At 39.8% G+C, this 14596-nt stretch overlaps 2 protein-coding genes across 2 annotated transcripts in view; one reads left to right on the top strand and one right to left on the bottom strand.

The window, feature by feature from the left end:
- Positions 1-3873, top strand: part of CHRNA3 (cholinergic receptor, nicotinic, alpha 3 (neuronal)) — a gene marked incomplete at its 5' end in the record, with an annotated part of 4543 nt that extends 670 nt beyond the window's left edge. Inside the window, 2 exon segments of the mRNA XM_009085034.1 lie at positions 882-1893; positions 3745-3873. Of these exon segments, the coding sequence (XP_009083282.1) occupies positions 882-1893; positions 3745-3873 (1141 nt within the window).
- A 3313-nt stretch (positions 3874-7186) lies between these two features.
- Positions 7187-14011, bottom strand: CHRNA5 (cholinergic receptor, nicotinic, alpha 5 (neuronal)). Its single transcript, XM_009085033.1, has 5 exons — positions 13865-14011; positions 13054-13098; positions 11458-11567; positions 9705-10536; positions 7187-7348 (listed from the first exon to the last, which is right to left on the bottom strand). Exons 2-5 carry the CDS (start codon positions 13078-13080, stop codon positions 7187-7189), a joined length of 1131 nt encoding a protein of 376 aa, XP_009083281.1. The 5' UTR covers positions 13081-13098; positions 13865-14011.
- Positions 14012-14596: the final 585 nt, after the last annotated feature.

Here is a 14596-nt window from a genome sequence, read left to right as displayed (position 1 = left end):
GGAAACAGTTCTCAGTGAAATGGACTTAGCTACAGAGATCTAAAACTTAGGTCTGTCGACCAGCAGTGCTGACCCTCCTTTTCTAACTGTGGCCTTAAAACTTTACATTACCTTTTACTTTTCCTTATAAACAACTCAAATTATCACATGGATCATATTAGATAGCAAAGTGGGACTTCAAAAAAACCCTCACCAAATATACTCTTTATGCAAAGATGCACCCAAAACTAATCCCTCCTTCATAGAATCATCATAGAATCAAAGAATTTCAGGGCTGGAATGGACCTTACAGATCATCTAGTCCCAACCCTCCCTGCCATGGACAGGGACACCTCCTCACTAGATCAGGTTGCTCAAGGCTCATCCAGCCTGGCCTTGAACAACACCAGGGTTGGGGCAGCCACAGCCTCCCTGGGCAACCTGTTCCTTCCATAGTTACTACCTGCACTGTCCACAGAAGAGGTGGAAATAGCAGTAATAGAGGTATCCTCTTATCAGCCCTTGGGTTCTGATGTGCTTGATCTGGAATAGAATAGAATAGATCAGTTGGAAGGGACCTACAACTCTTCTAGTTGGATTGCTATTTGGAATCTGCTGTTTGCCATTTTGAATATGGATTACACTGAGTTGTGTTATTCTAAGGAAGAGTATTTCCTGCCAACTCTTCCCTGGTAAACTTATGCAGCTGTTTGTTTGAGTGTAACTGTGCACATTTATGATGATCACTGGCTCAGTCCTGCACAGGCTGAGCTCCAAGTTCAGCTCCAAGTCACCAAGTACTTGCTGACTTTCCCCAAACAGGGTTAATGTATACAAACTGAATGTATGAAAGTGCCTGGAGTAGATCATTCTAATGTCTGTTATTTCTATTTACTTCACAGTGCAGTTGGGGATTTCCAGGTGGATGACAAGACAAAGGCCCTTTTGAAATACACGGGTGATGTTACCTGGATACCTCCAGCTATATTTAAAAGTTCATGTAAAATAGATGTAACCTACTTCCCATTTGATTATCAGAACTGCACCATGAAGTTTGGTTCCTGGTCTTATGATAAAGCCAAAATTGACTTAGTCTTAATTGGCTCTACAATGAACCTGAAAGATTATTGGGAGAGTGGAGAATGGGCTATTATTAAAGCTCCTGGGTATAAACATGACATCAAATACAACTGCTGTGAAGAGATATATCCAGACATCACCTATTCCCTTTACATTAGGCGTTTGCCTTTGTTTTACACTATCAATATGATTATTCCATGTCTGCTGATTTCTTTCCTGACTGTGTTAGTTTTCTATTTGCCCTCAGACTGTGGTGAGAAGGTGACACTCTGCATCTCAGTCCTTCTATCCTTAACAGTGTTCCTTCTTGTTATCACAGAAACCATACCTTCTACCTCCCTGGTGATTCCCCTGATTGGGGAATACCTCCTTTTCACCATGATCTTTGTAACTCTGTCCATTGTCATCACAGTGTTTGTGCTCAATGTGCACTACAGAACCCCCAAGACACACACAATGCCCGTGTGGGTGAGAACCATTTTCCTCAACTTACTTCCCAGGATCATGTTCATGACCAGGCCTGCCAATGATGAAGAGAATAATCAGAAGCCAAAGCCATTATTCACTTCTGAGTTTTCAAACTTAAATTGCATCAACAGTTCTGAGCCCAAATGCTGCAAGGATGGCTTTGTGTGCCAGGACATGGCATGCAGCTGCTGTCACTACCAGCGCATGAAGTTCTCGGATCTCAGTGGCAATCTCACCAGAAGTTCAAGCTCTGAGTCTGTAGATCCTATGCTTTCATTTTCAGTTCTGTCACCAGAAATGAGAGATGCTATTGAAAGTGTGAAATACATTGCAGAGAACATGAAAATGCAGAACGAAGCCAAAGAGGTAAGAACACGTTTTACTCAAACTGCAGAACTGCAGACACTTTTTGCCATTAGAAGAAAGATATCTCAAACAAGCAAACAAAACCCACAAGAATAAGCTCCAAACAAACAAAAAAGGAAACAGAGATCATTATTTGACACAAGTGAATTACCCAAGCTGTATTACAAATGTGTCATTTTGAATATCTGATCAGGGAGCAGCCAATGTTCTCTTTATTACAACACACATTCTGAGTGAAGTGGCTAAGGTAACCACTGCTAGGAGAACATACCAGAGCATCCATCCTGTGAGAGCTGCAGTGAAGGTTTTCCAAGTTATAAACTTAACTGTGGAATTTGCTGACTCTGTGGCCTTTAGGAAGTTACATCTCACCCTCAACAACGAAAACTAAGAGTCAATGTCCCTCGTGCTGCTGATGCTGCTTGTTCTGTTGCTGCTGCAGAGTGAAGTGCTGTAGCCAAATGAGGCAACTGCTGCAAAGCAAGGACCAGCATCTTTCATAGAGCTGTATCTTAATGCAATTAAAACATAAACTAAAAGTTTTTCTATCAAGTTCCTCAAACATACTAAGAGCAGTAGCTACAACACCACTGAATTGAAATCCTCTGCAGAATGGTACTTAAAGTTAGAATGAAGTTACTTTGTGCTGAAATCAGAAGTTTATTTAGATTTAGTTGGTACAAAAAATATGGGGTTACTTTAGGGTTTTAAGTTTGCCTTAACAAATGAGTTCTAAGTAAAAAGCACAAAATTTCCAAAGCAACAAATGCATCATTCAGTTCTTAGCCTTCCTGAAGAAAAATGGGGCAAAAATTGCATTGTAATCTCAAGAGTAACTGAAATGATCACCTAGTTACTGTGAATAAATAACATATACAATACTCCAGTGTCACTCTTGTTATGACACTCACTGTAAAAAAGCTTAGAAAACTCTGGGGTTTTTGAAACTTGGTTCCCTCTCTACACGAGAAGTAGAGAGATGAACTTTACATCATGCATGAGAACAATCACATTTCAGTGCTACATAAGAAAAGTACCAAATAATTATATTCCAATTCACCTCTGCTTTTTCCATACTGCCTAAAGACCAACAGGAACACTCTGTTTTCTAGACAAACCTATTCACCTAAGAATGTCAAGATTTACACTTTCATTTTTGGTGTAGAGAAGTTGTATCTCCTCAAGTCCAAGTTTATGATCATAAGCTGAGGCAAGGGAGATTTAGATTAGATGTTGGGGAAAATGTTTTCCCTGTTAGGGTGTTCAGGCACTGGAATATTGCCCAGGGAGGTGGTGAAATCACCATCCCTGGAAGTGTTTAAGAGATACCTGGATCTGGCACTGGAGGATATGGTTTAGGGGTTACAGCAGTAACAGGTTAATGGTTGGACTCAGTGATCTCAAAGGTCTCTTCCAGCCTTGGTGATTCTAAGTCTAGTGTCTTGGTGAACAACTTTTTGTACTTGAAGTAGCTGCTTTTGGCTTTGCCACAAAGAGCATATTCAAACAAAGCTGCTTCAAGTTCAATGCAGTTGACAATGAAAACAGAGAGAAGTTCATAGAATCATAGAATCAACCAGGTTGGAAAAGACCTCCAAGATCATCAAGTTCAACCCTACTGTGGTTACTAGACCATGGCAGTAAGTGCCACATCCAGTCTCAGCTTCAAAACCTCCAGGGATGGTGAATCCACCACCTCCCTGGGCAGCACATTCCAATACCAAAGTTGTATATACATTAAGATATCTACATATGGAAAATCCCTGTGCTCCTATAGAAAATTATACTAATTACTAATCCAAGTTTTTCACCTGATAAACATACCAACTTGCTATTCTGTTTTTTTCCCAGATTCAGGATGACTGGAAATACGTAGCCATGGTGATCGATCGGATTTTTCTCTGGGTTTTCATCCTGGTATGTATCCTAGGCACAGCAGGATTGTTTTTACAACCTTTGATGGCTGGAGATGAAATGTAAAGATTAAATAACATGTTGGGAAGTCAAATAAAACTGCCAATCAACTCTGTATCCTCACCCCAGCACCTCCTGTCTCTTCTGTGTGCAGTAGAATAAGGATCTCTCTTGGCCTCAGCTTTGCTCGACCAAGAATGCTTTGATAAAAACATGGAAAATTAAATTCTTTTGTATCTTTATGACAGCTAATCTCAAAGTAAAATGAGCTATGCTTTACAGCTACTTCTTGCAAAAGATGGAGATAGTATGTGAAACTTTATAGGAATGCTTGAAGGGGATAATAAAGAGATGGAAAATCACATGAACATTTGGAAAGTCAAGACAAGTTGAATGTTTTGGGCTACAAGACTTGTTTCCATGAGTTTGGTGCCAACTCTCTTCAGGCTGTGGTAGGATGTTCTGGAAGAGATTCAGAGCTGCATGGATGCCCTCGTGAGGATGGAATGGTGGGGAAGCACAAATGCCAAATTGCTGGAATTCAGAGTATAAAATGACCCAGACAGTGGGGAGGAAGCACCACAGGCAGGTTTATCCCAGAAGGAAACTAATAGGTGATGGTAAAAAAGCAGCCTTAGAGCAAACTCTGCATCTCCATGTTGCAATGTATGTGAAGACTGTCAGAAAACAAAGCTATTCAAACCTAAGGATGTTTAGAATTGTGTGCAAGTAAAACACACAGTAAGGCACCGTCTGCAGGTGGTGCAAAGGATCAAAATACTCTGCTTGGATGGTTTGGATATAGAGGTATCCTGCTGTAGTGAAGTGTTTTACTACCATGGAAGGCAGGTAGATACAAAATAGTCCTGTAAAGTGTGCTAAAATTTCTCCTTAGGCATATAGATCTTGATTATTTTTAAAGCAGTAACTGCAGATTATTTAAGAGCATGAATAATATGCAACAAAACACTGGCATGAGAATGTATTTTGTACAAATAAGAACTGTTCTCTCTGTACCAAACTGGAAACATTTTTGGAAATAGAGTGTATCAAGTGGTGTTACACTTACGAAAATAAAGAGAATCAAACTGTTGAAAACTGTTCCTTTTTTCTCCCATTTATTTTGACTGGGTGACAAAAGCCTGTATCAGGGAGCATTACCTCCAGTTCAATACATTCAGCAACAAGTTACAGAAGTCAAGGGCCATTCTTTTAGTCTGTTAACATTCTTTTGTTTCAGACACACCTGATAAGCTGAAGACCCCAAGGATTCCAGTGTCAGTTGCCTTATCTGAATCATGATCAGACTAAAAGAAATTCATGCACTTGCAAAATTGGTGAGTTACTCTAATAAAGCTGTGACTCCACTGGGCAATGTGCTGCCCATCATGGTAGGACTGGGTAGTCTACAGGCATCATTTAACAAGGGGAAAGAGGAGGTGGAGAGGTAAAAAGATACACATCTAATTTACAGTTTTACTTACTTTGCTTTCTGTTCAGACAAGAGTAAATTTCACTAAGTCAAAGCTAAGGAAGACTAGATAAAGAAATTGTGTATTCAAAGAGGAAACAAGTTATCTTGTAAGTAGAAATACTTCAACAAAAGGTATTTCTGCAACTTCCACACAGAGGAAGTCACTGATGCATCGTTTAGTGTTAGGAATACCAAGAAAGTTAAAGTTACATGGATTAAATTGGATAGTCTTTGGAAATTCACCTTGAAAACTCTGATGGGCATAGAGAAAACCTGACTATCCAGTGCTAGATGTAACTGTGGGACAGAAGAGTAAGTTCCTTTACAATCAGAATTACTTATGAATTGCTATTAAGAAAGACTTGCCTGTCATCATTTCCTATCTGTGAGCCTTAAAAAACTACACAAAACCAAGACTATCCTACAGATTAGAACAATCTGAAGTCAATATCCAATTATACCTAACTGATGACATAAGTAATCACCATTATAGTCAGCACAGTGCTGTTCTAAAGGAGATCTGAGAAGATGTGGGGGAATATATATCTGTTTTCCAAACTCAAAACTCCTCTAAAAGCTTACACAATTACCACAATTTAGTTAGAACTCCTCACCTAACCAAGTTGTTATTGATGAAGGAATTCAAGCAAAGAAAAACTTCCATGCCTTGGTCTAGCTTGGCCTTACTGTATGAGCCCTCCAGGGTGTGTCATGGAGAACACTGACATAGCTGTGGTGGAGGAAAACACTCATCTGTTTGAGAGTCTTTTCCAGAAATAAAGCTTTTAAGAAAGGCAGAAAGGTGGCACTGGGATGAGTAGGAAGACTGGATTTAACTGAGTAATTGCAAAGTTGCAAGTTTGTCTTCAACACTCACAGGAAAAAGAAAGTATGGAGAGCTGGAAGCCTTTGATGCTTAGTTACACATGGGTTTGTATGTGAGAGCTCAGTTGAAATGTGTGAAAACTTCCTCATTTGTATTTGCTTACACAGCACAATCATTTATCACTCACTTCCTTCAGAATGACATTGCCCAAATCCCTTCTGCCTGTGTGGAAAAACTTGATGCTGAGAAACACACAAAGGCAGGAAATAATGAACAGGTTTACAAATAACATCGTATCAAATTCTTCAGCAAGACCAGAGCAATGTGAATGTTTCAGCCCATAACACTTGTGCAGTTTGGGAACTTATTTGGCTCTCTCTGCCTTCCTTTCCATAGCTGATGGAGATACTGATTTACACAGATGCTTTAGGCATTTCAAATCTTATTAAATGCTCATGTTAATATCATAGAATTAACAAGCTCTAAAATTTAGCGGCAAGTTCCACTGAAAATGTACAAAGGCAAAACAAGGGCAAATCACTATTTTGTGTGGCCTATTGGATATACAGGAAGTTTAACTTGTGTTTTATTATTCTTTTCAGTTACTCTGTAGAAACTTCTTCCTTTGACAACACCTTCAAGAGAGCTGAGAAAAATTCTCCTTTGTATACTCGAGTAAATGGAAATAAGCAACTCTACTGTGTAACTGCAAATATTTTATACTCAAGATAATTTATATATCACTTAACAATTGGACTACAGCAATTATAAAAAATATTCAAATCCTTCTACTTTGCAGCAGGTGTCAGTGAATGCCTTTTTACATGTCATACATGCAACTGCTTGAGAAGGTTCTTTTCATTCTGACCTGGTTTAGAAGTAACTTAGTAGACTGTCAATAAGCCAAGGGACTTGTATGTGTCCTAGGGATGCCATGCTTTAATAGAAACCTAATTTTCTAGGTTGGGCTAATTTTCTTTCACCCTATGAGAAACATGCCTACAAAGAACATGCATGGAAACAGAGCTACTGCAAAAGTCTTTAGAGCCACAGTAGCAGGAGTTGGCTCCACAAATATTTTAGGCATTTGCACTGCCTATATGTGTAGGTACTATTATACTTGCCCATTTATGGATCACAGGAATAAATAACACCAGTGAGCCAATTACTGAGACCAGAAGAAAAGCCCACAAGAACATTCGATCCAGTACCTGAGCAATGTATTTCCAGTCTTCAACAACCTGAAAAGCAAAAAGAACACAAGAGTTGTTCAGTATGGGCAAGAACAGGGAAAAGAACAGGACCAAATCCTGCAAGTCTTAATCATGTCAAAATACACTTTTGTTAACCGTGGCCATTTGATAACCCTCTTTAATTCCATTACCTAATTATACTCTGAGCTAGAACAAGAGCAAACTTCCCTCTGTGATGGTTGCTAAGCTATGTAGACCAATGCTAATGTTAATGCAGAAACTGACCCTGACAAGCACTGAACAGTGTAGAGAACTGTAGAGAGATAAAATTGCCATGTCATTTTTTAACAGACTGCAGGACTCATGCCACGTGAGATCATAAAGTGGAACTCCCAGGCAGGAGCTAGAAGCAAAAGTTGGGGGGAAAAAAACCCAACAAAACCAGCAAAAATCAAACCCGAAACCAAATCTCCCAAATAAAAATTAAGAATAAAAATGTCCAGTCCAGAGCAGCTGTTGTGTGACAGACAAGACCTGAAAGCTGTGAAGTTACTGCTGCACAGAACTATCCCCTGGGGAGAATACTCATACAACTTTCAAGACTACTTTCCTTTTTAATAGGATTCTTCATATCTATGCAAGGAAAACAGATATAATTGTGCCAGCAAATTCAAACCCTGCCAAACAATTCTCTTGGATTTGAACTGGAGCTGTCCACATCTCCCAAGCCTAATGCTTCCTAAGATGTAAGGCTACAACAGCACTAGCTCTGCAGTGTTTATGAACAGCTCTGGTTTTAAAGCTTCCATTCTCTGGAGCCCAAGTGATACATCACAAGTGAATCCCCAGTCAGCTGTGTATTAATTTCTGGGGTTTGGAGTCGTAACAACATTCCACCTGAGAAACAAAATACTTCTCACCTCTCTTGACACTCACAGTCAGATACAGTAAGTTGTAAGAGAAAGCCCAAACCACAATTAACAGAGGATCATGTATTTAACAGCAAACTATTCTATTTCAATTGTACATGCAATGCAGAGCTATTAGAGGCTGCTTTAACAGCACAGAGGATACATATATTAAAAATCTAGGCTGGATCCCATGTGACAATGTCAGAATCAAGTCCTGAGGAGGCACATTGGAGGACTTGGCTTATTCCTAGGCTTGTGTGTGAGAAGATGCTCACAGCAACCAGCAACTGCTAAAAACAGCCATTTCCATATGAACCAAAGGAACCTCAGGCCTTGTCATCGGAAACAGCAGCAAACTGGGACCACACAACAGACTTGTGTATTTCTCACTAGCCTGGAAAGAACATTTCAGTCTCTGATGTACCAAAGCTGCTAGTTTAAAAAGCCTGGAAAGAAAACAGATTTGTAATGCTTTTACCCAAAGGGCATAAACATCCAGTAAGGATAGTTCAGAATGCAAATGCACAGACTGAAAAGAGCCTTTGACCTCTTTTCATCTAACTTACAGACAAATGATAATAATAAGGCGAGAACACTCAACATGTCATCGACTCCGGATTTGACCTCAGCACAAAATGACCAACATATGGCTATAGCCTGTATTTAAAATTATACAAATTAGAGCATTAAAATTGGTTTTATTTGGACTATAAGCTGCAAAATAAGGCTTGGCAGTATTTCTTCTGAAAACATAAGGCAAATGCATTTTTCAGGTAGCCTTTGGGTACAACATGAAAGCAAAAAATACCTCCTCATCAGCTCCTCAGCACTGTAAGGAAAGGTATGGTACTAGCTCTTGTAACAGACAAGCGTCTCACAGTGTGTAACTAACCAGGAACTTACTTCTAGAAGAAAGCAAAAGACTTTTAAAGAATCCAAGGACAGCATTGTATCAGCCCAACACTCGTAAGAATTCTCAGTGTTGTACCACACTTGTACTTCCATAGTTTCATAATATGTTAAGGGGTTGGAATGGAGTTTAGAGATCATCCAGTCCCAGCCCCTGCCCTGGGCAAGGACACCTCCCACCAGAGCAGGTTGCTCAAGGCTCAGCCAACCTGGCTGTGAACACTGCCAGGGCTGGGGCAGCCACAGCCTCCCTGGGCAACCTGGGACAGTGTCTCACCAGCCTCACAGGAAAAACTTCTTCCTAAGATCTAACCTAAATTTCCATCTTTCAATTTATCCCCATGACTCCTTGTCCTGTCACTGCAGCTCCTAACCAAGAGTCCTTCTGCAGCTTCCCTGGAGCCCCTTCAGATCCTGGCAGGTTACTCTGAGGTCTCCACCCAACAGTTGTTTTCCAGTGCAAACAATTCCATAGCTTTCAGAGAAGTACAAAATCTGGAAATCTCTAGCACAACTGCACAGTAAACCATTCCTTGGTTTTCTGACTTCCACCAAGAGGAGTGTAACCTGAGCCACACACTCACCTCACGAACTTCATTCTCCTTCATCACATGCCTTGTAATATAGCGGATGGAATCAAGAGCTGCTTCCAAGGTGTTCCTGGAGGACTCTGAACCATTCATATTGGCTGTTTCTTCCTTCTGAGCAAAGTATCTATCCACATGGCTCCTCATGCAAAGCAGCTTGGGAAGCTTGTGAAGAAATATCTTGCGCACCCAAGGAGCCATGGCATTGTGTGTGGAGGACGAGCGGTGGTGGATGTTGATAGCAAAGACAGTTATCACGATGGACAAGGTCACAAAGATCATCGTGAACACCAAGTACTCTCCTATAAGTGGGATAACTTTAGAAGATGAGGGAATAATTTCTTCAATAACAAGAAGAAAAACAGTCAAAGACACCAGAACTGAAGTGCAAAGGGAAATCTTTTCCCCTGCGTTTGAAGGAAGGTAGAAGACAAGGACAGTCAGAAATGAGAGCCCGATGCAAGGAATAATGAGAAACAAAGTGTAAAAAAGGGGTAAACGTCTAATTATAAATGAATATGTAACAAAAGGATACCAGCAGCATCCATCAGTCCTGTTCCCCTTGCTCCCTGTTGCAGTCACTATTTCCCATTCTCCATTATCAAAAAAGTCTCTTTTGTCAACATCGTAATCTTCAAGAATGATGTCAACCTGGGACCCATCGTAAGTCCAGGAACCAAACTTCATTGAGCAGTTTTGGAGGTCAAAGGGGAAGAAGGTTACATCAATAGTACAAGAACTTTTATAGTTGGCTGGGGGAGTCCAAGCAATGGTGCCATCATATTTGACCACAGTTTTTGTAGATGTTCCCTCAAAACGTCCATCTGCACTGAAAGGAGAGAGATACACACATGCAATTAAAATGGGGGATGTATTTAATAAGCAAATATGCTTTGTTGTTGTCATTGCAGCTGTTTATTCCTTCTCCCCCTTGATAGCCCAAATTTTGTACTGTCTTCACAGTCAATTTTTTTGTCTTAAATCTGAATCTCACACAGGGAATGTTTTGGAAGAGTGAAGAATATTTTTAAGTCATGAAAAGATCTGTGCAACTTTCCCAATGACTTATGAAAGGATTTGGAAAATCCTGCCCTTTAACAGCATGACCAAATTCTGGTGTTTCTGTGAGCAATACAATATAAGTATTTTTATATTTGGTCAAATCATAAACAGGTAAAATAATACCTGTGTGAACCTCCAAACTTGAATTTACAGACAATGAAACAGCTTCAGCTCCTGACTTGAAAAGTCAGGAAACATGAAAGCATTGTGTGTGCACCTGAGTGGAGCAGAGAGGTCAGTTCCAAAGTTATTGCTTCTGAGATCTGTTAAAAAAAACCAAAACATACCCAAAAAAACCCAATCCAAACCCAACACGAACCTCCCTTACAGCTGAGTGTACTTCATTTTAATTCCATGCTGAATAGGACTTAAAACCACATAAATGAGCTTCTTCCCTCCCAACACTCCACACTATTTGTACCTACCACTGTGCAAGACATTGTTTTTTAATTAAGAGTTTACACGAGGAGTGGAAATAAACTTTCCAAAGAGTCAAGAAATTCCATATAGAACCAAAGCAAAACATTGAACATAGCAACAAAGTCCATTTGCATTCAGAAGCAAATTGTTCCACACATTCTTAGCTCCACTAAATGTATACACATGTCAATCTAGAATCTCCTAGAAGCAGCTTGGGCAGTAAAGGGAGGAAGGAAATGCATTTTGTATGAAAAGATTAAAATCTTACTTGTCATACAGCACAATATCAGGAATCCAAATAGATTCTGATGGGACACGAATAGATGTTATTCCAGCATAGTCTTCAGGATTCCACCTTAATTTTACATCTATCCATTCCTGTGGGCATGTGAGATGTGAAAATCAACATTGTTAATTTAAGCAGAGCAATGCCAGATGAAAATAGATAACAAAGCAATTAAAAAATCCAACTGGCTTCTAAAATTTGCATAAACCAATGAATTTGCTGAACAGACGTAGTTACCTCACTCAGTATTTGTCTTCTCTTACTGGAACCACTTGACACTGTTTCTGTCCAGAACTTATGATATGAAGTTCCTTTTCAGACCATATATACCTAAGCAAGGGCTATTAGAATGTAATTTAATTGGACAAATTAAATTTGCAAAGAGCTCGTTCTGAATGAGCAGCAATGACTGGAAGTTGATCAGAAGCAATTTAGACATTTACATCATACAAAAATACCCCATCATGCTGCAACTCTTAAATGACAGTTGTTCCTATTTCTACAGGCAACACTAAAAATAGCACCATTAAAAACACAGTAGTACTTTGGCACTTTGATACTTGAATCATAGAATCATCAAGGCTGGAGGAGACCTCAGAGATCATCAAGTCCAACCATTAGCCTGTCACAAAGGTTTGGGGGTTACAGCAGTGACAGGTCAGTCCTTGTTTTATTTAAACTATTAAAGAGGGCAAAAAGTGTTATCGAAGACACGTTGCCACCTCGTATTTGCTGAGAAGTCTCAAAATTGTCCTGAAAAATAAAAACTTGGCCTGAAATTGCAGTTTCTGAAAAGAAGGGAATGGGAAGCAAGGGGGGGGGGGAACCAAACCAAGAAAACGAAAGGAAGTAGCCCAAAGTAAGTATAATCAGGATCTGAAAATGTTTTATAAGTTAAGTCAGGAAGGCTTTGTGAGCAGTATTTCCCAAGTTAACAGTGGCCATTGAGTTTAGCACAAGACTCTGATGGTTATCAAGCTTTTTCCTGCCCAAATCCAAATATTCTTAAGAGGAAAATGTAGCTTTTTATAGCAAACATATATAACTTTGAAACTGAAATTCTTCAGTGTTGTTTACCTTATCATCTCCAACACCTCACCAGAGGAAGACATCAAAACTGTGATACAGAAGCCTACATCAACCCATCCTTTCCTTAATAAAGCTTTAGAGTGAGAACTTAGCTCCTGAATTTCTGGTTGGATCCACATCCCTTGGAATATTAAATGGCCATGAAATGCCATATTGGATCCCTTTCAATTTGGTATGTTTTTAAATTGATTTTTTTTGTGTGCTTTTAATGTTTTTCAAGAGTTTTGCAGCATGTAATCCTTTAAAGCATTTCCAGGGACATGTTTGTTCTGGTTTGGGCTGAAGTGAAGTTAACTTTCTTCACAGTATGGGGCTATGTTTAGGATTTGTGCTGAACACAAGGTTGACAACGTTTTAAAGATACTCTGTGAAATAAAAACTCATGGACGAACTGTTACTTTGAATATACAATGAATGAGAAATGTTTCTTCCCAATTTTGATTTGCAGCTCTGAAGCTTCTGAGTTTTTCATCCCTATTTCACACCTACCTGTTTCAGCCATACATTTGTTGTCATCAATTGGTTTTTCTCATCCTGTAAAATAAAATATGTCATGAAAAGCAACCTGCACAGAACACTCAGAGTAAACAGCTGCTTTAGCTCAGAGGTCTGTGATTTAAAACCCAAATTTAAAGCCTTCAACTATGGCTATATGAAACATCACACATGCAACTACAGTGCATTTCTTGTGACACTGTTAGTAACTTCAGAGGTTTCATCTGTTGCGTTTTAAGCTAAAATATGCACAATTCTTTCACGTGATATTATCATAGAATCATAGAATCAACTGGGTTGGAAAAGACCTCAAAGATCAGTCCAACCCTACTGTGTCTACTAGACCATGGCACTAAGTGCCACATCCAGTCTCAGCTTGAAAACCTCCAGGGATGCTGAATCCACCACCTTCCATGGGCAGCACATTCCAATGCCTGATCACTCTCTCTGTAAAATGCCTCTTCCTAATATCCAACCTAAACCTCTCCTGGCAGAGTCTGTGCCCTCTTGTCCTGCTGCTGGTTGCCTGGGAGAAGAGATCAACCCCCACCTGACTCCAACCTCCTGTCAGGGAGTTGCAGAGGGTGGTAAGGTCTCCCCTGAGCCTCCTCTTCTCCAGGCTGAACACCCCCAGCTCCCTCAGCCTCTCCTCATGGCACTTGTGCTCGTGTCCCTTCACCAGCCTCGTTGCTCTTCTCTGGACCTGCTCCAGCACCTCAATGTCCCTCCTGAGCTGAGGGGGGAACTTATGTTCCAGAATATTAAAGTTAGCAGAAAAAAAGCACAACCTGTTTACTGTACATACCACATCTACTAGCTGAGAGATGGCAAGGCCAAACTTGATTTTGATGGTGTCATTCAAGCGTTCCACAGGCCGAACCCACCTCTGGTAGTCCTCAAATAAGTGCTTAAACAAACGATCTTCACTTTTAGCAATGAAAGAAGGTTCAGACGCACCTAGATATAGAGGAAAAAAAGGAATTTATTGACATTGATTTGAATGAACAGTGTACAGCTGCATTCTTGTGTCCAAAGAGCCACAGCTATTCCTATGCAGTTAAAATTCTTACCTCCTTTTCTCTCTCAAGGTCCTGGAAGAAGAATTTTATCAAGCTACCTTGGTTTTACTTGCATCTTCATAGCATTATGACTCAAAAACATGAAGATAAAATTATGATTACAAAGGCAAAATGCACTGAAATCTTTCCCCTGGTGACACATGGTTATGGAATTCCTTTAAATCACAAAGTTCATCGATGAGGGGCTCAAGTCCTTATCACTTTCAAAAGAAGGTGGGACTTCTTTAAAACCCACATCCACACTATAGATATACATATTTTATATATCTATTGCATAACTTGCACTCCAGTTTGAAATTTAAGTCTCTTCATGCATTATACATGACCTTTGGACACATCTGTCATGTATAAACTTTGCTCCAGTCGTAGAGCACTTTCCCCCCACACTGTCTTGCATCTTACACACATATGCCAATCTATTTACTAGTCTACCCTCTACTTATTCTAATGTTCTACTG

Source organism: Acanthisitta chloris, unplaced genomic scaffold (genome assembly GCF_000695815.1).
Source record: "Acanthisitta chloris isolate BGI_N310 unplaced genomic scaffold, ASM69581v1 scaffold27941, whole genome shotgun sequence".
Taxonomy (NCBI): domain Eukaryota; kingdom Metazoa; phylum Chordata; class Aves; order Passeriformes; family Acanthisittidae; genus Acanthisitta; species Acanthisitta chloris.
Note: the sequence above shows the minus strand (reverse complement) of the source record. Positions and strands in the feature narration are given on the sequence as shown.